The sequence below is a fragment of the Melanerpes formicivorus genome, unplaced genomic scaffold (genome assembly GCF_026170545.1).
Source record: "Melanerpes formicivorus ecotype bairdi unplaced genomic scaffold, bMelFor1.0.p_v2 SCAF_3, whole genome shotgun sequence".
NCBI lineage: Eukaryota > Metazoa > Chordata > Aves > Piciformes > Picidae > Melanerpes > Melanerpes formicivorus.
In genome coordinates, this window is record NW_027142355.1 from 42,850,510 (window position 1) to 42,873,508 (window position 22,999).

General features: G+C 47.5%; 1 protein-coding gene across 3 annotated transcripts in view; it reads right to left on the minus strand.

Annotated features, from left to right (window-relative positions):
• Positions 1-22,999, minus strand: part of STK38L (serine/threonine kinase 38 like) — a 65,906-nt gene that overhangs the window by 11,775 nt on the left and 31,132 nt on the right. For all 3 annotated transcript variants that reach the window (XM_068170887.1, XM_068170889.1, XM_068170885.1), the window contains 10 exons: positions 20,085-20,229; positions 17,921-17,972; positions 15,454-15,576; positions 14,847-14,930; positions 12,078-12,201; positions 11,430-11,584; positions 10,087-10,189; positions 5,228-5,289; positions 1,202-1,319; positions 471-594 (listed from right to left, as the gene is read on the minus strand). In XM_068170887.1, coding sequence (XP_068026988.1) covers positions 471-594; positions 1,202-1,319; positions 5,228-5,289; positions 10,087-10,189; positions 11,430-11,584; positions 12,078-12,201; positions 14,847-14,930; positions 15,454-15,576; positions 17,921-17,972; positions 20,085-20,218 — 1,079 coding nt within the window. In that variant the 5' untranslated portion in view covers positions 20,219-20,229. Of the gene's footprint in view, positions 1-470; positions 595-1,201; positions 1,320-5,227; positions 5,290-10,086; positions 10,190-11,429; positions 11,585-12,077; positions 12,202-14,846; positions 14,931-15,453; positions 15,577-17,920; positions 17,973-20,084; positions 20,230-22,999 lie in introns of those variants that run through there.

Below are 22,999 nucleotides of genomic sequence, written 5' to 3' on the forward strand. Positions count from 1 at the left end.
CATCTCTGCCTGACAGCAACACCAAAACCTGTTGCAAAGACTGCACTGCAAAACTGAAGGGATTAAAAGTTGTCATTTTGAGAAATGACATTTGAGTACATCCAGAACATCCAAAGGTTTCTGTTCAGTGCATTAAATGCTGGCAAGTAGCCATTTCCTAATTCCCTTCAAGAAAAAAACGAAAACAGAAAAGTGTTCACTACTTTTCCCCCCCTTCTGCTTTTGTTTTCCTTTTTCTCTCCTGACAGATGGCACAATCTGATCCTCACAGCTTCCTCCTTCATGCTAAACAAATGGCAAAAGGAAAAGTAATCTGAAGAATAAAAGAAATGATGATCTAAGCAAGAATGGCAACACAAAGGCAAACAGCTTTCTTTTCAACCTCACTCTTCCTTCCTGCAGCACAGAAAGTTACCCTAATGGGAGATGTCTGTCTGGATGAGTGTCAGACGGGGGCTTTCATTACTGACCTTAGGATCAAATCCTTTGCTTTCTCTGAAATGGGCACCTCTGGAGGAAACACCAATGTTTCTTTCCAGTTCATAACTTTTCTGTAAGTCTCCTGTGGCGTTTCTGAGCAGAAAGGTGGATACCCTGCACAAAAAAATAGAAGAGGAAAGTGAGCTGTGCCTCTGCTTTTGTGATTCTGGCTCCCAAAGCCAACAATTAGTACTAGCCAGAAGTTTTCTCTATGGCAATGCAACATTCCAGGTTGTTTTGTTACTTCCAATTAATGAGTCTCAAAAACATCTAATAATGAACTGAAATAACTACTGAAACAGCTGAGGTATTATTACATAGAATAGACCAGGTCAGAAGAGACCTTCAAGATCATCGTGTCCAACCCATCAACCAATCCAACCCACCTGAACAACTAACCCATGGCACCAAGCACCCCATCCAGTCTCCTCCTGAACACCTCCAGTGATGGTGACTCCACCACCTCCCTGGGCAGCCCATTCCAATGGGCAATCACTCTCTCTGTGTAGAACTTCCTCCTAACCTCCAGCCTAAACCTCCCCTGGTGCAGCTGGGAGGGCTTTAAGAGTTCTCTAGAAGCTGAATTTGAGGCTTGCTTCAGGTAGAACTGAATGAAATTCTGACACTTCCACTATGCAGGGGAGATCAGACTTGGTGAACTACTGGACCCTGTTGTCTTTGAAGCCTTTAAATGATTCTTAAGTTGAGGTCTTTAACATACCTATTAGCATTTCATACATAATCACTCCCAAAGACCACCAGTCACACAGCTTGTTGTACCCAGTCTGCATGAACACTTCTGGTGCAATATAGTCTGGGGTGCCAACAGTAGAATATGCCTGAAAAAAGAAGAAGTATTTGTATACTTTGCAAAGCCTTTTCCTGGGGATTCACATGTAGCATCTTGGGTTTGGGATGGATGGGAATGCTTAGTGTGAATTCTCAAATTATCTAGAATCCTAAGACCATTTTTTTTCCCTTTACACAAAAACCACAGAGAACCTTGAAAGTAAATGGAAATCATCCTCCTAAGTGTGGTAAAATCCTAGACTATCCCCATTGCAGTATCAGTTTTGCCAGCATGGAAATGGTGATTGGTATTTTGATATGGCTTTGTTATGCCAGAGGGATAGCCATCATCTCTGGAGCTCCCAACACAAGGAATGACATGAAACTGTTAAAGCAAGGACAGCAGAGGGCCACAAAGATGATCAGAGTGCTGGAGCACCTCTCCTATGAACACAGGCTGAGAGAGTTGGGGTTGTTCAATATGGAGACAAGAAGGGTCCAGGAAGGCCTTAGAGCAGCCTTCCAGCACTTAAAACCATGAAGCAGTTGAATTTAACATCCTCAGGGCAATCAGGAGGAAGTATTCCAAGCTCATGACCCTAGACTTTAGGCATGCAGATTTTGATCGCTTCAGGGATCTGCTAGCCAAAGTGTCCTGGGACAAAGCCCTGGAGGGAAGAGGGACCCAGGACAGCTGGTCAGTATTCAAGGACCACCTCCTCTGTGTCCAGGAGCTCTGTGTACCAACAAAGAGAAAAGCAGGCAAGAATGCTAGGAGGCCTGCCTGGATGGGCAAGGAGCTACTGGACACACTATTACTTAAAAGGAAACTCTACAGGAAGTGGAGGGAAGGACAGGTAGAACAGGGGGAATACAAGGAAGCTGCCCGAGCAGCAAGAGTCCTGGTTAGGAAAGCCAAAGCAGAGTTTGAGTTGAATCTAGCCAGGGAGATTAAAGGGAATACTAAGAACTTTTACAGGTATATTAATGGGAAGAAGAAGATTAGGGAAGGTGTGGGCCCCCTCAGAAAGGAAAATGGTGACATGGTCACCTGTGATGAGGAAAAGGCTGAGGTACTTAATAACTTCTTTACCTCAGTCTTCACTGCAAGGGCCTCTAGCCACACTCCTGATGTTATGGAAGTCAAAGCCAGGGACGGGGAGGAAGAACTGCCCATTGTAAGTGCAGATCAGGTTCGTGATCATCTGAAGAACCTGAAAGTGTTCAAGTCCATGGGACCCGACGGGTTACACCCACGGGTACTGAGAGAACTGGCAGATGAGGTTGCTAAACCCCTCTCTATTATATTTCAAAAGTCATGGCAGTCTGGTGAAGTCCCCACAGACTGGAAAAGGGGAAACATTGCCCCCATCTTCAAAAAGGGCAAGAAGGAGGAACCAGGGAACTACAGGCCAGTCAGTCTCACCTCTGTGCCTGGAAAGATCATGGAACAGATCCTCCTGGAGTCACTACTCGCTCAAAAGAATAGTGAAGAGGTGATTGGGAACAGTCAGCATGGCTTTGCCAAGGGCAAATCCTGCCTGACCAACCTGGTGGCCTTCTATGAGCAGGTGACAAAATTAATAGATGAGGGGCAAGCAACTGATGTCGTTTACCTGGACCTGAGCAAAGCCTTTGACACTGTTCCACACCACATCCTGGTCTCCAAACTGGTGACACATGGGTTTGATTGGTGGACCACTAGATGGATAAGGAACTGGCTTGATGGCCGCACCCAAAGAGTGGCTGTCAATGGCTCCATGTCCCAGTGGAGGCCAGTGACAAGTGGAGTCCCTCAGGGATCAGTCCTGGGACCTGTCTTATTCAACATCTTTGTGGGGGACATGGACAGTGGCATTGAGTGCACCCTCAGCAAGTTTGCTGATGACACCAAGCTGTGTGGGGCAGCAGACACGCTGGAGGGAAGGGAGGCCATCCAGAGGGACCTTGACAGGCTGGAGAGGTGGGCACAGGCCAACCTCATGAAGTTCAATAAGAGCAAGTGCAGGGTCCTGCATCTGGGTCGAGGCAATCCCAGGCACAAATACAGGCTGGGCAGTGACTGGCTGGAGGATAGCCCTGAGGAGAGAGACTTGGGGGTGCTGGTGGACAAAAAGCTCAACATGAGCTCTCAGTGTGCACTTGCAGCCCGCAAAGCCAATCAGATCCTGGGCTGCATCAGGAGAAGTGTGGCTAGCAGGTCAAGGGAGGTGATCCTCCCCCTCTACTCAGCCCTGGTGAGACCCCACCTGGAATACTGTGTCCAGTTCTGGAGCCCCTATTACAAGAGGGATGTGGAGGTGCTGGAACGTGTCCAGAGAAGGGCCACGAGGATGATCAGAGGGCTGGAGCACCTCTCCTATGAGGACAGACTGAAGGAGTTGGGGCTGTTCAGTCTGCAGAAGAGAAGGCTCCGAGGTGACCTAATTGTGGCCTTCCAGTATCTGAAGGGGGCCTACAGGAAGGCTGGGGAAGGACTTCTCAGGATATCAGGTAGTGATAGGACTAGGGGGAATGGAATGAAGCTGGAGGTGGGGAGATTCAGGCTGGATGTGAGGAGGAGGTTCTTCACCATGAGAGTGGTGAAACCCTGGAATGGGTTGTCCAGGGAGGTGGTCGAGGCCCCATCCCTGGGGGTGTTTAAGAGCAGGCTGGATGAGGCTCTGTCCAGCCTGATCTAGTGTGGGGTGTCCCTGCCCATGGCAGGGGGGTTGGAACTAGATGATCCTTGTGGTCCCTTCCAACCCTGAATGAAACTATGAAACTATGAAACTATGAAAAGGGGCCTAGAGGAAAGATGGAGAGGGTCTATTCACCAGGGCATGTAGTGATGAGTGGCAATGGCTTCAAACTGGAAGAAGATTGATTTAGATTAAACATTAGGAAGAAACTGTTCTCCATGAGGGTGGTGAGGCACTGGAACAGGTTGCCCAGGGGAGTTGTGTAGGCTCCAGCCCTTGCAGTGTTAAGGGGCAGTTTGGATGGGGCCTTGAGCAACCTGGTCTTGTAGGAGGTGTCCCTACCCATGGCAGGGGGTTGGAACTAGGTGATCCTTAATCTCCCTTCCAACCCAAACCGTTCTCTGGTTCTGTGATTTGCCTGACTAGAAACAAAAACTACTTCATTTTAGCAAACAAGTGTTTCATTTTGGACCAAGTGGGAAGGCAAGAATATGGCTGCTTCTCAAACAGTACTGAGACAAGTTGTCACTTGAACTTTTTCTTCTGATTGTGGTGGTTCAGGCACGTTCCAAAAGGGTCCAGCCCAGTGGGTGGGCACAGGAAGCCAGCTATTTCAACCCATAATGCCCTGCTGCCCTGTAAGACATCAGTGGGGGGTCCTCTCTCTCTTCCCTCACCGCTGCCTGGGTGATGGGGTGAGCCTCCTCTCTTGGGCTTGGCTAGGCCCAAGGCCGGGTTGGGAGGGGGGAGAAAGAGCCCTGGGGGGTTTGGGTGTGCCCCCAGGTGGGGATGGGATGTTCTTGGGTATGTTCTGGGGTCTCTCTCTTTTGTCACAGTGCCTGTGGCTCTCTGTAAAGCTCTCATTGTTGTTTTGTTTTCCCATTTAAGCTTTCCACCATTTTTTGCAATCCCTTTGTCCGAGTCGTCGTTTTGGCCTGCAGTGGGAGCATTGCTCTCCCGAATCACGACACCCGGGGTTGGTCCAGGTGCTTGTGAGGGAAACAAAGGCATAGAGAAGAGCAAGGCCTCGCTAGCCACAGCTCTGGAAGCAAACAAAGAAACCCTGATCTCAAGCTATCCTACTACTGGAACCACTGGACCACCTTCTTTCCCGTTACGAGCCGTTTTGGAAACCTGAAGGGAGCGGCATCTCTAAAGGATGAGGAGCTCCTAGTTTTAAAATCCAGCAGCAGCAGTGGTGAGTTTTTACTCCACCTTTTCCACAAACAGAAGCAAAAAACCTAGAACTAAAGCAGAAGACAGTGTTATCAACTCACCAGCTGTCGCCTGTTTTTCTTCCACGTTTCTGCTTTTCTCTTGGAGTTCATATTCTGAAATGCTAATGGACAGAAGATTTATCAGGTAATAATGCATTTGGAAAGCCAAAGGTCGACAGTCTGTTCACAAAGACTAACTGGTTTGTGTCTTCAGAATGCTTTAGTCTAGAGAGAAATCATAGAACCACAGAATTGTCAGGGTTGGAAGGGACCCCAAGGACCATCCAGTTCCAGCCCCCCTGCTAGATCAGGGTGCCCAGAGCCACATCCACCCTGGCCTTAAAAGCATCCAGGGATGAGGCTTCCACTCCCTCTCTGGGCATCCTATTCCAGTGTCTCACCACCCTCATAGTGAAGAGCTTCTTCCTAATGTCTAATCTAAACCTCCCCTTGTCTAGCTTGGCTCCATTCCCCCTAGTCTTACCACTACAGGACACCCTACAAGTCCCACTCCAGCTTTCTTACTGTGTTCTTCCGATATCTGAACGGGGGCCTACAAGGTCTCCTTAGAGCCTTCTCCAAGCTGAACAGCCCCAACTCTCTCAGCCTGTCTTCAGAGGAGAGGTGCTCCAGCCCTCTGATCATCCTTGTGTCCCTTCTCTGAGCATGCTGCTACACATCTAGATCCTTCTTATAATAGGGGCTCCAAAACTGGATGCACCACTCCAGGTGGGGTCTCATGAGAGCAGTGTAGAAGGGGAGAATCACCTCCCTTGCCCTGCTGGCCACACTTCTCTTGATGCAGCCCAGGATCTGGCTGGCTCTCAGGGCTGCAAGTGCACACTGGTGGCTCATATTGAGCTTCTCATCCACCAGCACCCCCAAGTCCTTTTCTTCAGGGCTGCTCTTAAGCCAGCCACTGCCCAGCCTATATGGGTGCATGGGATTGCCCCAACCCAGATAGAGGACCCAGCCCTCCAGCCTGTCCAGATGCCTCTGGATGGTTCCCTTCCCTCCAGCATGTCTGCTGCACCACACAGCTTGGTGTCATCAGCAACCTCACTGAGGGTGCACTCAATGCCACTGTCCATGTTGCCAAAGATGTTGAACAAGCCTGGTCCCAGGGCTGATCCCTGAGGGACTCCACTTCTCACTGGCCTTCACTTGGACACAGACCCACTGACAGCCACTCCTTGGGTGCAGCCATCAAATCAGTGCTTTATCCAGAGTGGTCCATCCATCAAATCCATATCTCACCAGCTTGGAGACCAGGATGTTGTGTGGGACAGGGTCAAAGGCTTTGCCCAGGTCCAGATAAATGACATGAGCTGCTCTCCCCTTGTCTATTGATGTTGTGACCTTGTCATAGAAAGCCACCAGGTTTGTCAGGCAGGATTTACCCTTGGTGATGCTGTGCCAATTGTGCCCAATCACCTCTTCGTTATTCTTTTGCCTCAGCAGTACCTCCAGGAGGATCTGAGCGGCCTATAGCTCCCTGGATCATCCTTCTTTCCCTTTTCAACAATGGGGGTTATCTTTCCCCTTTTCTAGTCAGTGAGGGCTTCCCTGGACTGCCAGGACTTTAGCAATATAACAGAGAGCAGTTTAGTGACCCTGCCTGCCCATTCCCTCAGCACCTGTGGGCATAGCCCATCAGGTCCCATGGACTTGTACACTCTCAAGTTCTTCAGATGGTCACAAACCTGACCTTCACTCACAAGATCCTTCTCCCAGCTCCTGCCATTATCTTCTGTGATTTCAGGAGTGTGGCTGGAGCCCTTGCCAGTGAAGACTGAGGCAAAGAAGTCCTTGAGAACCTTGGCTTTCTCCACATCACTTGTCACCAGCTCTCCCACTTCCTTTCTGAGGGGGCCCACACCTTCCTTAGTCTTCCTTTTGCCATTAATGTACCTAGAGAAACGTCTGCTATTCCCCCTGATCTCCCTGGCTAGATTTAATTCTGAGATTTGGCTTTTCTAACCAGCTCCCTCACTGCTTAGACAGCCTCCTTATATGCTCCCCCGTTTTGGCTGTCCTTTCTTCCACTCTTGTGGAGTTTCTTTTTGTGTGCCAGCATGGCCAGCAGCTCCTTGCTCATGCAGGCAGGTCTCCTAGCATTCTTTCCTGCTTTCCTCTTTGTGGGTATACTTTGCTCCTGGGCACAGAAGAGGTGGTCCTTGAACACTGACCAGCTGTCCTGGACCCCTCTGCCCTCTAAGGCTTTGCCCCACAATACTTTGGCCAAGGGTGTCCTTGAGCCTCATATTGGTGACCAGCCCTTCCCTGTTAGCAAGAGCAAAGTCCAGCATAGCATCTCTTCTGGTTGGTTCCTCCACCATTTAAAAGGAAGTTGTCATCTGTGCATTCCAGGAACATCTTGAATTGCTGGTGCCTTGTGTGGTGGAATTTCCAACCCACCACACTTAGCTGTGTTGTCCCTTCAGCAGATGTGAGGGTGACTGAAATCCCCCATGAGGGCCAGGGCCTGTGAACATGAAGCCATTTCTGTTTGCCTGTGGAGGGCCTCATCTACTTGGTTCTGCTGGTCAGGTGGCCTGTAGCAGAACCCTACAATAACATCACCTTTCCTTGTCTTCCCTTTAATCTTCACTGGTATGCTCTCAACCAGCTCATCATCCTTTCCCAGGTGGAGCTCCAATGATTCCAGATGGTCACTGATGTAGAGACCAACACCTCCTTCCCTCCTACCCTGCTTGTCCTTCCTGAAGAGCTTGTACCCATCTATCCCTATATTCCCATCATGGGAATCACCCCATCCAGTTTCAGGCACTCTGTCATGGCTTTCCAGCAGCACAGTGGCCCTTAATTCATCCTGTTTACTGCCCAAACTGTGTGCATCCACATGGAGGAACTTCAGCTAGGCTGGCCTTGTCACCCTCTTAGGCAAATCCCCCTTGATTCTCTTGGGCTGTCTTGGTGCATTGTCCCTGTCTTGCCTCAGGGCAACACATTGAGAGGCCTTACTAGTACTCCATCCCTCTGCTCCTGCTGTGCTGCCCCACTGTGTGTCACAAGCAGGCATGAGATTATAACTGGGGATGGGAAAGTGATAATGAGTAACTAGTGGGCAAATTGCAGCTGAAACTCTTGTAAGTAGGACACAAGCAATTCTAAGCTCAAACTTGCTAGAGAGGTTCTGCAGACTGATGTGAGATCAGCAGCATTTCCTGTTGCAGCTGGCAGCATATATTCAGATATTGGTGATGGGTTTTTCAAGCAACAAGTGAAGAATCCAAGAAGAACTGCAAAGGCATTTTACATTTGTAGACTAAATCAACAGCAGGCTGGATAGGAGTAAGCAGTGTGCCCAGCTGGCCAAGAACACCAACAGCATCCTGGCCCATCCCAGCTACCACTACACCTGACCAGCAGGACCAGGGAAGTGACTGTCCCCTTGTACTCAGCACTGATGAAGCCACACCTTGAGTACTGAGTCCAGGTTTGGCCACTCACTACAGGAAAGACATTGAGGTCTGTGGCAGTTTAGGCTGGGTGCCTCCTGCTGCTGCCACACAAGATACACCTCTGGTGCCCCGGGTGTCCAGCCCAGGGGGTGGACACAGGAAACAGTGTCGTTCATTCCCATGATGTCCTGCTCCCTATAAATCCCTCTGCAAGGTCTCACACTTCCTCTTTCTTCCCTTGCCATTCCTGTGGGAGATGCTCCCTATCTGGTAGTGGAAGGGGAGTTATCTCAAGGCCTCTTGGGCCTGGCTAGGCCTAATGCCAGGATGAGAAGGGGGAAGGGCAATCTCAGATCTGGCCAGCTGAGATTAGCCTAACAGTGGAGAGGGGGTGAAGAAAGAGCCCTGGGGGTTTTGGGTATACCCTCAGGTATGGAGCAGGGAAATGCTGGGAGGCTTCTGGGTATGCTGTGAGGGACTCTGTATGCTTTGGGATCTTCTTTGTCACTATTCTTGTAGGTTCTGTAAAACACTTTACTGCTTTCCCACTTAAATTTTCCATCACTTCTGCAATCCACTTCTGTGAGTCTCTTTTTTCTGCCCCAGTGGGAGGCAAGAGAGGATCTGGCCTTCCAACCTGGGACAAGGTCCTGGGGTGGATGCAGAGAAGAGCAACATAGCTGGTGAAGGGACTGGAGAACAGGTCTCGTGAGGAGTGGCTGAGGGAAGTGGGGTTGTTTAGTCTGGAGAAAAGGAGGCTGAGGAGAGATCTCCTCATTCTCCACAGCTACCTGAAAGGAGGCTGGAGGCAGGTAGGGGTTGGTTTCTTCTCCCTAGCAACAAGAGACAGGATGGAAGGAAATGGACTCAAGTTGTATCAGGGGATATTTAGAATGGCTATTAGAAGAAGCTTCTTCACTGAAAGGGTTCTCAAATGCTGGAATAGGTTCCCCAGGGAAGTGGTTGAATCCCCTTCCCTTCAGGTGTTTAAAAGACCAAGAGATGTAGTGCTGAAGAACACAGATTGGCATGAGACTCAGTAGAGTTTGTTAACTGCTGGACTCCAGAATCTTAAAGGGTCTTTTCCAACCCAAACAATTCCGTTATTCTATAAAACAGTCACATGGAGGCACACTGCTGAGCAACTTAACTCTTACCAAAAGCATCATGAGATTGTTACCAGCTTCACTGAGTCAGCACATGAAAACCATGTCCCTTCTGAAAGTGTTCCTGTAACCTCACTAACATTGTTGCAATGTTGGTGTATTTGTGTCCATGTACAAGTGAGCAAACCCACACTCATGTTACCAAAATGAATGATTTCTTTCCCATTAAATGTCTCCATCAGTGGGGGAAGGGAAGGTGCATTTCCAGCTTCCCATTAAATGCAATCAGCCTGACCAATCCTGTTTGCCACAGCAGAAAGGAACTGTGATGTGGCCCAGCTTCAACTCTGAACTATTTCAATGTTGAATGAGAACAGCTTATACTCACAGAAGTCACTCGGTGGGTTGTGTGTGAGATTCCTGTAGAACTCAGTTCTGTGAGCTTTCTTTAAACCTGTGCATAGCCCAAAATCAGACAGTTTTACATGACCCTGAAAAAAGTAAATTAAAAGGAACAAAAAGAAAAATCAAAGAAAACTATTTAGAAAGATTATGATTGACAAAAAGGTTTAATAACTGCACAGGTCTGGCCAGGCCATGGCAGACTTGTACAGGGCTACTCAGTCCAGGGCAAGGAGGCAAATAATGCCTGAATGCTGTTCTACTGTGAGGAAACTGGAAATGGTTACATTTAGAATTCAGCAACAGCTGAGGGCAGTTAGTTTGATTGTGTTTTGAAGTGGATACCACTGAGACATCCCTCACTGCAAGACATTAAGCAGGTCCAGAGAAGAGCAGAGCAGCTGGGGAACAGGTCTCTGAGGGAACTGAGGCTGTTTTGTCTGGAGAAAAGGAGACTGAGGGAAGACCTTCTTGCTCCATACAGCTCCCTGAAAGGAGGTTGGAGCCGGGTGGGGGTCAGTCTCTTCTCCCTAGTAACAGGTGATAGGGAAAAAGGAAATGGCTCCAAGTTGCACCAGGGGAAGTTTAGGGTGGCTAGAAGAAAAAAAAATCTCTCTACTGGAAAGGTTCTGAAAGACAGAGAGATGGCTGAAGCCCCATCCCTGCAGGTGTCTACAAGAGACAGAGACACATGTAGTGCTGAGGGACAGGGTTTAGCACCAGACCTGGCAGAAGTAGGTAATAGTTGGACTCAGTAATCTTAAAGATCTTTTCCTACCAAAAGTATACTATGAGACTGAGGATGCTTGCAGGGCAGAGTTCCCTTGTTCTTGAATGGTAACCAGGTTTCAATCAGGTTTCCAGCCATCAGTGCTAGATAGTCTTACAGACTTGTGCATAATGCTTACTGGGTCCTTTTCATGGCTTGCTACAGTCAACAGTTTCCACCCATGAGTGGGCAATAAAAAAATTAGACAACTGCAGGAATTGGAGTGATTATTAGTGTTGTCTGAGTGTTTCAGGCTTTCATTTCTCCTGAAGCAACTAACTATATACACTTTTAATGTGTATGAATATCAGCATCTGGACCTCCTATGTGGATCTTCTCACATGAAAGGCTTTCCAACAATGACAAGGGTGGTTTTGCTTTAAGTATATCAGTGTGCTAGAAGGAAAAGAGATAGTGACAGTTTTCTGCCCTTCACTCTAGCTAGTGTAAATCAGTCACTCTTGTGTCACTATTGGTTGCCACTGATTAGCACCACTGTAAATGGCATCATCTGCAGACTGATGTTTAAAGCATAGGCAGTTCACATGCACACTACACACCTTAGCATCCAGCAGCAGGTTATCTGGTTTAATATCCCTGTGGATGAAGCCCAGCTGGTGAATAGCATCTATGGCCAGCACAGTTTCAGAGATGTAAAACTGTGTCTCCTCTTCTGATAAGGTATCTTTCTTCATTAGCAAAGTCATCATGTCACCTAATCAAAGAGAAGAACATACAGCTTTGGAACCAGAACATGTGAATCATGAGACTAATCCTATGTGAAACCCCAAACTTAACCTTGTAGCTAGGCCTTATAGCTACTCCTTAGAAAACTATTACTGCAAGGACCTTCAAACCCAGCAATACTTTTTCAGTAACTGGATTTAAAACTTGAAAACCATAAGCAGAAACTGTAATTGGATAGCCCAGGGAGACACTGTGACTTTTAACACTCAAGATGTGTCATGCACAAATGAACTGTTTTAGCTACTTGGGGGTTGTGTTAATACCTTTAGTAGTAAAAAAAGCAGAACACTGGAATAGAATTATTTAATCCAAATAACCTTTCTCTCCCTGCCCAAAATAGCCAAGACAAAACAAATCAGGAAGGGTTACATCCCTGTGACTGAGTTTTCAAACAATGGGTGTTTTCGTTATCCCAAATCACACGGTGCTTGGATCACCCCACACCACAGCAAACAGCTTACCTCCAGGTAGAAACTCCATGATAAGGTAAAGATTTCTTTTATCCTGAAAGCTGTAAAACATTTTCACCACCCAGGCTCCATCTGCTTCAACCAAAATATCTCTTTCTGCTCGGATATGGGCTACCTAAAATGTATTTTTAAAGTACTTATTATTAAAAGGACAATTTAAACACTTCAACAGGGAGCACTGTGTCACGTTCCCAGTCCCACGATGTATTTTCATCTTCTTTAGCAAACAAACTACTTTTCACAACTCATATTTTTCATAATGGTGAAGGGTCTGGAGAGCAGCTCTTCTGAGGAGCAGCAGAGGGAACTAGGATTTTTAGTCTGGAGAAAAGGAGGCTGAAGGGAGAACTCATTGCTTTCCACAACTCCCTGGAAGGAGGGTGGAGCCAGGTGGAGGTCGGCCTCTCCTCCCCAGTAGCAAGTGATAGGAAAAGAGATGGACTCAAATTGCACCAGGGGAGATTTATGTTGGATATTGGAAGAAACTTCACTGAAAGGGTTCTCAAATACTGAAACAGGCCCCCCAGGGATGTGGTTGAATCTCCATCGCTGGAGATGTTTAAAAGAGACAGGAAGGTGGAGCTGAGGGACATGGTTTAGCACCAGACTTGTCAAACCATTGCCTAATTCTGCCTTGATCTTAAAGGTCCTTGAAGGTCTTTTCCAACCCAAATGATTCTATGGTTCTAGAATTTTTTAGCAAATCCTACAAAGGCCTCCCAAAAATATCCCCTAGAAACCCAGAGCAAAGTCAACCCAATATCCTTTCACACAATTTTACAGAGGCACATCTCCATAAACACAAAGCACAGCTTACTAAGCTGAGGTCTTTTTTGGGAAGAACTAACAAAGCTTGGGGTGTGGGGGGAAGGCAAAATATCCAGAGCTGACAGCCACAGAGCCTGCTGCAAGTTCAGACACGTGCAGAGAAAAGTATTTCTTGACAGCTGAAAGATTTCCATTATTCATGGAGCAGGAAGCAAATTCTGGGGAAAAAAGTTATGGCTATCCTAGTTTTAAGGACTATTTCCTACAGGCAGAGTCTCTCTCTTCTCTTCTGCTGGCCAACAGCACCTTCACCACAGGGCACTGGCTCTTCTCTCTGCATCAGGCACTCCAACTTCAATTTAATTACAGAATCACAGAAATATTCAGGTTGGAAAAGACCCTTGGGATCATCAAGTCCCAATAATAACCCTGCTCTATCTGTTCCTGTTAGAAAAGACTTCTTTCCACCCTCCACTCTTCAATGTAGCTATAAACTAGAGTATTAAAACCTTGCTTAAAACCAGATAGGATATTTTTCAGTGCCATCAAGCTTCAGGGAGGAAAAAACCAGACAATAAAAAAGCACACTGAGAAAAGCACCTTACTTTTCTTGAATTTATGTTCTGTGTTGCTTTCTACTGAACAAACCAGGGAATAAAATGACAGCAGATAAATGCTCTCCAGGGAAGATTGCTGTGCCATTAAAAATGGAGAGTCTGAGCTACATCTGCTGCATGGGCTGTACCTGTTCTATCAGGTCATAAAATGTGGCAGGGCTTCAAACACAGGGCCATACACCTTCTGGGTGCTCTGCAGAACATGTTGCTTCTCTGGTTCCCTACAATTCAGGGCTTGAAGAGGAAAAAAAAAACAGAGGATCACTGCAGGGCAGTGTAATACAAAAGAAAACAATGGGTAAGGTTTGAACAGGTGAGGAAAGGACTAAGTCCTTTTTTGTCTGCCCTTTCGCTTGAGGCAGCCACAGTGGATTTCTGGATTTGTGGTGCTGAAGCACTTGCTGTGTCCCTTCAGCATTCACACCGAACTGGGAACTGAAAATTACAACCAAACTAACAAAGAAAACCAAAACAGGACAGGAGCCTACTAAAAAGAAAAATAAAGGAAACAAAGCCCATGAACAATGTGCCCTCTGTTGGTGTGGAGCCATCCAAAGATGACAGCAAATACTCTGTTTTGTTTTAAACTTTGGCATAGTTCTATTTTTTGAGAAGCAGTTTGACAGATGAAGAACTGTATCTGCACTGATAAAGGAGGCAAGAAGCATAGTAAACCTGGGTTTAGCACTAATCATGGCAGAGGGCATTGCACAAATCTTTAAGCACAAAGAAGTTTTGGCTCTTTCCTCTCTTTCCAGTATTCTTCTTTCAAAACACCTGATACAAACAGCAAACTGTGCCTGTCAAATCACCTGCCTCCTCCTCACAAACACAGTCCAGGCAGAGGGGCAGAAATAGGACAAAAGGCAGAAAGAACAAGGGGCATTGGCTCTGACCTGGAAGAGGGCAGATTTAGACTGGAGATTAGGAAGAAATTCTTCGGTGAGGGTGTTGAGACAATGGAACAGGTTGCCCAGGGAGGTTGTGGATGTTCCCTCCCTGGAAGCGTTCAGGGACAGGTTGGAGGTGGCCTTGAACAACCTGGTCCAGTGGGAGGTGTCCCTGCCCATGGCAGGGGGATTGGAGCTGGATGATCTAACCTAACCTATTCTATGAATCTATAATAAAAAATAAATTAAAAATCAATAAATAAGCCTTTGTCACTCTTACAAACCAACTGTCAACAAAATACATCTTTAGAATAGGGTCATGACCTTATTTCTTAACTTCTCCTTGTTCTTTGTGTGGCTACTCTGTAGATGCTCTGACCTGCGAGACTGGGACTTTCAACAGGGAGAATATGACCAAGCAGTATCTACAGCAGCCTTCTAGACAGCACAAGTTTGAAATCTTGGGGACTCAGACGAGCACAAACCTGCTCTTTCTCCAGCATATCTGCTTTTCTTAGTATCTTCATTGCATAAATATGACCTGTATCCTTCTTCTGAACGAGGCGCACCTACAACGAGAAACAACCCTATCAGTCTTCTCTACCTCAGAAACAAGACCCAAGCATGCAATCTACTGGAAGGCTCAAAATTGCTGGGCATGGAGAAGTTTTTAAACACTTACAAAACCCCAAACAAACAGAAGAGGAACATTCCTCCACCACACAGCACTAATACTAATGATGAACAGGTATTCTGAAACAGTTCTTGGGTTAGGCAGGCATGTTCCAGCTAGCTGGGAGATTGCGTACTCCAAAATGCAGAAGCAGATACAGCTGTGGTGTGACACAGGGCAGGCAGAAGGCTTATGGAGAGGAGCTGCACAACTGCCAGTCCATTATTTCAGGGGCTCACATGAGCAACATTAGTGAGGGAAGCCAGGGGGGAAACTAAAGGCCTTTCCACTTGAGAAGTCACACAGCTATTCTTCGGCCATCAAGCTCTCTGGCTGGAACGTTTTGCCTGTAATTAAATATTCCATTTTAACACTCAATACAAATTTTAGTATCCTGCTCAAGCAAGAAAATGACAAACCTCCCCAAATGCTCCTCTTCCTATAACTTTCAAAGACTCAAAATCATCCAAGCCAAGTCTAGTCCTCTTCAGTCGCAGAAACTCTGTTTCTTTGCGAGCATGTTGGGACCTGCGCAATTTTTTCTAAGGAGACACACAGAGGAAAAAAATTGTAAGTCATTTGAGAGTAGGAAGCCCACAGACTAGCACAGAACTTTAGGGGTTGAAAGGGACCTCAAAAGATCATCCACAGTCCAACCTGCTGCCAGAGCAGGCTCACCTATACCAGATCACACAGGAATGCATCCAGGGAAGGAGACTCCACAACATCCCTGGGCAGCCTCTCCACTGTCGTCACCTCACAGGGAAAAACTTTTTCCTTGTGTTAACATGGAACTTCCTATGCCTCAACTTCCACCCATCACTCCTGGTCCTGTCACTGGGCAATCTAAGGTGCTGGGTTAGGAACTGGCTGGAGGCTGAGCCCAGAGAGTGGTGGTGAATGGTGCCACAGCCAGCTGGCAGCCAGGCACCAGTGGAGTCCCCCAGGGATCAGTGCTGGGCCCTGTGCTCTTTAACATCTTCACTGATGATCTGGATGAGGGCATTGAGTCCATCAGCAGTAAATTTGCTGATGACACCAAGCTGGGGGCAGGAGTTGATCTGCTGGAGGGTAGAGAGGCTCTGCAGAGGGACCTCGACAGGCTGGACAGATGGGCAGAGGCCAAGGGCAGGAGATTGAACACATCCAAGTGCCAGGTTCTGCACATTGGCCACAGCAACCCCAGGCAGTGCTACAGGCTGGGGTCAGAGTGGCTGAGAGCAGCCAGGCAGAGAGGGACCTGGGGGTGCTGGTTGATGGTAGGCTGAACATGAGCCTGCAGTGTGCCCAGGCAGCCAAGAGGGCCAATGGCATCCTGGCCTGCATCAGGAACAGTGTGGCCAGCAGGAGCAGGGAGGTCATTCTGCCCCTGTACACTGCACTGGTTAGGCCACACCTTGAGTCCTGTGTCCCAGTTCTGGGCCCCTCAGTTTAGGAAGGAGGTTGAGATGCTGGAATGAGTCCAGAGTAGGGCAACAAAGTTGGTGAGGGGCTTGGAACACAGCCCTGTGAGGAGAGGCTGAGGGAGCTGGGGTTGCTTAGCCTGGAGAAGTAGAGGCTCAGGGGAGACCTCATTGCTCTCTACAACTACCTGAAGGGAGGTTGTAGACAGGCAGAGGTTGGTCTCTTCTCCCAGGCAGCCAGCACCAGAACAAGAGGACACAGTCTCAGGCTGTGCCAGCAGAGGTTCAGGTTGGAAGGTCTTCCCCAACCTGCTTAATTCTGTTCTATTCAAATATAATCCAGGAGGATGGTGTTTTATACAGAGGCCCCAGGTCTAGTTTCACTTTTTTGGAGTTTTGTATGTTTGCTATATACATACATACCACAGTGATAAAAAATAATGAAGAAAAAAAATCATGCTGGCTCCAAGCATATTGGTCTTAGGGGCAAAGTCATTGAGACAAGCACTTCTATTTCTGGGCAGTGTGAAGGATCAATAAATGCTTAAATTTGTACCCCATGAAAAAAGCAATGACACACCACATGGAGCCTAACAAGCACCAGACATTCAACTTGCCTTTTGGCACACTAACACTTGTGTTTGAAAAGAACCTGTTCAGACACTGTCATATATTTTGTTCTACAAGAACATCAATGGGCCTCACCTAGAGAGCAGAGAAAAACACCAACCTCTGCTCCCAAAGAGGCTGAGTTCTAAGAGCCTGCTAAAGGAGATCCATCCATTAGGCATCTACCAGATTTTGTACTAGGATGATGGGTTTGCAGCCACAAGATGGCATTATGTGCCCACACTCACTTTTTGTTCTTTCTAGAAATTATGGCAGCGACACAAACTCAGAAACAGAATAGAATTAACCACGTTGGAAAAGACCTTTGAGAGCGTCAGGTCCAACCCATCACCCAACACCATCTAATCAACTAAACCATGGCACCAACTACCTCATCTAGTCTCTCCTTGAACACTAAAAGTGATGGTGACTCCACCACCTCCCTGGGCAGCACATCCCAGTGGCCAATCTCTCTTTCTGTGAAGAACTTCTTCCTAACATCCAGCCTAAACCTTCCCTGGTGCAGCCTGAGACTGTGTCCTCTTGTTCTGTTGGTGGTTTCCTGGAATGACTGAAGTGCTTTCTAACCAGTAATATCTCACCTTTTTTCCTTGCCAAATACCATGGCAAGCAATTTTGATCTATATACCTGCTGCTGCCATACGTCTCAAAGGACCAAGAGAAAATGAAAAGCCTTCGCTATTTCCAGTACCATTCAAGCATATTCCCTAATAAACAAGTTATTTAGAGGGACAGCATTCATTTACAAACTAAAACTTCACATCATGCTAACTCCTGCTTCTGTAAGCTCCTCAATGCCAGTTTGAAGGGGTGCAAAGCACAGTAGTGTCTTTCAAGGTTAAGGAGTATTTACCTCCTCATCTGCAAGGCCTTCCTCTTCCATAGCCACTTCTAGCTTCTTCTGCCTGCAAAGGGAAGAAACAGGAGACCAATTTTGGTTTTACTATTAAAACCAAATTTAACACTACAGCAAGACAACACCTTTACTTCATGTTTTCCAGATGTGGGAGAATTCGCCTCAGACAGACATTTGAGGCCTTCCTGTGCACTCCCCTCCAAGCTGTTGCAAACAAGCAAATGTAAGCACCCACCTTTGCAAAACTCGGCATTACAGGTGCAAATGTATCATCACTCTAGTGACTTGTATTGCTTCTTAGAATCTAGCTGATGTAAGGCTATTTTGATCAATTAGGATTATGAATCAGAGCAAGTTTTCGTTGTTTTTCACTATTTTAATCTCATTTCTACCTCCTACACCTCCACCAGCTTCACCTTTCACTCCCAGTCCCAGCCTTGCTGACCTCTCCTTGGTCACGCACTTGGTCCTGCTCCCTTTACTCTCATACCAACTAGCTCCACCCTCCCTGGATTCATCACCATCTCCTTCCAGTGTTCTTTGTGAAGCAAGGCTCACCAGCCCCAAGGCTCCTCCAGTTGTTGCCATGCCAGGCTGGAAAGGCCTGAGTGAAGCCTGAGAGTACCCCACAGATAGCGCAGGGTCAGCACATGGCAATGCATCCACTAGACCTCTCTTTTTCCATCCCTAGGATGCTTCTTCATGGCTGTCAGGGTGCTGCTTTCAGAATGCTGGTTACCCACTAGCAGAAGACAAGAGTTGGAAGGCTGGGTGCCAGGCTCTTGGTGTCTTCCTGTACCAGAAAGTACAGCAGGATCCTCTAAATTAAAGGCCCATTCTTCTAACTAGAAGCAACTCAATTATATGGAGTAACGACTGAATACGATGAAGAGAAACCCTGCTGCTCAACAGAAACCCCTCATTAAAAACACATCATCAGTGCAATGATAATTTCACATGCTGATGACAATTTGAAACAACATTCATTACAATCCAATGCTGGATGCTTTCACACTTAATTCAAGTGGCCACATCACAGGCAGAACTGAGCACTGATGAGAAAAGTTAAAATGGAGATAGATGATCAACACATACTCGAAGTACCAGTCCACATCATTCAGAGATCATCTGGAGGTGGGTATTGCATTATCCTCAAAATACATTCTGCCCACCCAAGAACCTCTCAAACTTTTCATCCCCTTCAGTACTGTGTTCAGATTTGGGGCCTTCACTACAAGGAAGACACTGAAGTGCTGAAGCACATCCAGAGAAGGCCTGGAAAGCTAGTCAAGGGCCTTGAAAACAGGTCTGGTGACTTGTGGCTGAGGGAACTGGGGTGAAAATGAGAGTGAGATTTCTCTCTCCCCATCTCCTTGAAAGGAGGTTCAAACAGGCTCCCCAGGGAGGTGGTTGAATCCCCATCCCTACAGGTGTTTATAAAGATGCAGATGTGGTGCTGAGGGACATGGTTTAGCAGCAGGCTTGGTAGTTAGAGAATGATCAGACCTAATTAGCTTGAAGGACTTTTCCAACCAAAACTATTCTATGATCACCAGCCCTATGCTCTCTACTCCTCCTTATTTCTACCAACACCATCTCTCTGCCTCCTCTCCTTCCTCCATCACCGCATTCAACACCTCATCTATGTCGTCTTCTCTACCTCCCATATGCTGCCTTCCACAGGGCTTATGAGTCTTGGCATGAGCTCCATGCTACAAAGGACCAACAGACACCATGAGACACTGCCTTCCAGGAAACCAAGTTAATTTCCATAAGCAGCTATGCAGCATCTTCCTCTGTAGATTTTACTCCTTGTGACACACGTGAGGAATCAGAGGTCATAACCTCAGGTGCTACAGAGCAAGAGCCTGCACAGAGCAGTTTCAACAAAGTAGTAATAATCTGATGAGAAGGTAAATCATATGAGAAGTTAAAAGCAGAGGTCCTCAGTTACTCCTTGACCTCTTTGTGCAGTAGCAGGGAGTGTTCACAGGTTACCAGCACAGCCAGCAGCTGAAAGGTAGCTTGTGCCCTTTGGGGATTAGGCCTTTGCTAGTAAGGAAAACATCTGAAAACTGCTTCATGCACAAAGTGTCCTTGAGCAAACACTGCCAAAAGCTGAGAAAGGCTCAAGATGGGGAGGAGGCAGCAGAGCTGGTACCTGGTTTCTCTCTCTTCATGCTGTGTAATTAAGTTACTGTAGAAGTTCTCCAGCGTAAGTTTGGCCACGGTCACTCTCTCCCGGGTGTGGTTACTCATGGGAAAGGAAGTTGTCGTCCCTGCAGTCATCGCCATGGTAACATGTACTGAAACAGAGCATATCACACCATTCACTTGCAAATTAAAAGAGATTTTGTTATGTTTTGGGTGGGGTTTTCTGCCAGCAAACTGGCAGAACAAGGGGTGAATCATAGCAAAGAGCTATGCAGGCTATGGGCAGCTCATCCAGCAGCGCTTGTCCCTGCGTCAGGAGAATGTACCTTTGGCAGACTTAGGCCTGTAGAAAGGGAATGGGGGAAGCAACAGGAGGCCCAGGCAGCTCCCACAGCTGGATATGTCACAACTCAATGGCAGTGTCAGACTCCAGAAATTCTAGATGCTGCCCAAAGGACAAGATAAAATGAAACAGTAAATGGACAAAACCCCTAATCCAATCCAGAGGGCAAACTATTGCAAGGAGGGATGATAGCCACTAAACTTCTTTGCATTTTAAAGCCACTCAATTAAGTCACATGGGGGCAGTTGGGGAGATTTCTAATAATCATCACATGAAAATGATCTATTGTAATTGCCATATTTGAAGTGGAAAGCTTCTGTTGCTTTTCCCTGTTCAGTTGCTTTTTTTTTGAAGCAATAATCAACCACCAAGAATAGAAAACTCTTCCCCATCACAAGGCTGTTACACAACCACCTCTGTGCCACACTGCTATGGGACAGAGTGTTTTCTGGAACAGCTGTTTGTTATGGAGCTCTCTGTGTTTGGATTCTCAAACTTGGGGCAGTGGGAATCCCAGAAAACGTCTGGTTGGAAGAGCACTCAAAGATCATCCAGTCCAACCTTCAATCAAACACTGAAGGGTCAACACTACATCACATCCCTAAGTGCCAGGTCCACACTCTGCTTAAACATCTCCAGGGCTGGTGACTTGACCACTGTCCTGGGCAGCCTGTTCCAATGTCTGATAACACTCTCTGTGAAGAAGTATCTCCAAGCATCCAGCCTGAACCTCCCCCAGGGCAGCTTGAAACCATTTCCTCTGGTCCTGTCACTTGACACCAAGAAGAGGTTGCCCCCTCCTCACTCCAACCTCCCTTCAAGTCTCCCCTCAGCCTCTTCTCAAGACTGAACAACCCCAGCTCCCTTTGATACTTCCCATAGGCCATGTGCTCCAGGCCCTTCAACATCCTCATTGCCCTTCTCTAAACATGCTACAGAACCTCAGTGTCCATCTTCTAGTGAGGGGCCCAGAACTGAACACAACACTCAAGGTGTGGCTTAACTGGCACTGAGCACAGGGAAATGATCACCTCCCTGCCCCTGCTGGCCACAGTGTTTCTAACCCAAGCCAGGATGCCACTGGCTTTCTTAGCCACCTGGGCACTACTGACTCAGATTTCATTGGCTGTCAACCAGAATTTCCAGGTCCCTCTTCAAGTCTCTGCTTTCCAACCACACATTCCCAAGTCTGAAGACTGCCATGGGGTTGTTGTGACCCAGGTGCAGGACCTGGCACTTGGCCTTGTTGAACTTTGTACAATTAACCTTGGTCTATTGGTCTAACATGTCAAGGTCCTGCTGGAAAGCCTCCCTGCCCTCTAGCAGATCGACACAGCCACAATAGTCTTGTGCAGCTGTAGACATGCTACCCATACAGACAAAGTACTTCTAGGTCAGTGCCCATGGTCATTGAATCCTTAAAAACCAGGAAGAAAGAGGAAAGATGAAAAGCTGCTCTCTTTGATCACTTTCATCTTGAACCCAAAGAACTTGGATGTACTAGAACAATGCTTCTAATGCTGGAAAACCACATCTCAGGCCAGCCCTGAGCCCTCTGCAGCTGGTCTAGGGAAGTCAAGTGAAATTAAAAAAACAAAGGGCATCATTTGTTGCAGGCCTCATGCTCGGCCTTGCAGTGGGTTGAGCCACTGAAAGGGAGGCCCACAGCAGGAAGCCATGAGTAACTACATCTCAGTCTCTCTGTTTACAGTACCACAGTATCACCAAGGGTGGAAGAGACCTCAAGGATCATCGAGTCCAACCTGTCACCACAGACCTCATGACTAGACCATGGCACCAAGTGCCACATCCAATCCCCTCTTGAACACCTCCAGGGATGGGGACTCCACCACCTCCCTGGGCAGCACATTCCAATGACCAAGGACTCTCTCAGTGAAGAACTTTCTCCTCACCTCCAGCCTAAACTTCCCCTGGCACAGCTTGAGACTGTGTCCTCTTGTTCTGGTGCTGGGTGCCTGGGAGAAGAGACCAACCCCTTCCTGGCTACAACCTCCCTTCAGGTAGTTGTAGAGAGCAATGAGGTCTCCCCTGAGCCTCCTCTTCTCCAGGCTAAACAACCCCAGCTCCCTCAGCCTCTCCTCACAGGGCTGTGCTCAAGGCCTCTCCCCAGCCTTGTTGCCCTTCTCTGGACACCTTCAAGTCTCTCAATGTCCTTCCTAAACTGAGGGGCCCAGAACTGGACACAGGACTCAAGGTGTGGCCTAACCAAAGCAGAGTCCAGGGGCACAATGACTTCCCTGCTCCTGCTGGCCACACTGTTCCTGATGCAGGCCAGGATGCCATTGGCCTTCTTGGCCACCTGGGCACACTGCTGGCTCATGTTTAGGCAGCTGTCAATCAGCACCCCCAGGTCCCTCTCTGTTTGGCAGCTCTCAGCCACTCTGACCCCAGCCTGTAGCTCTGCCTGGGGTTGTTCTGGAGTTGGTTTGTAAAATGACACAGAAGTACACTCACCTCCTTCTGATTTTGTATATAATCCTTCCATTTCCCCAGTGGGAGAGGCTTTACCTTCAGGAAAACAAATGCCAATTGAGGTTTATGATCTTTGAGCACATCCT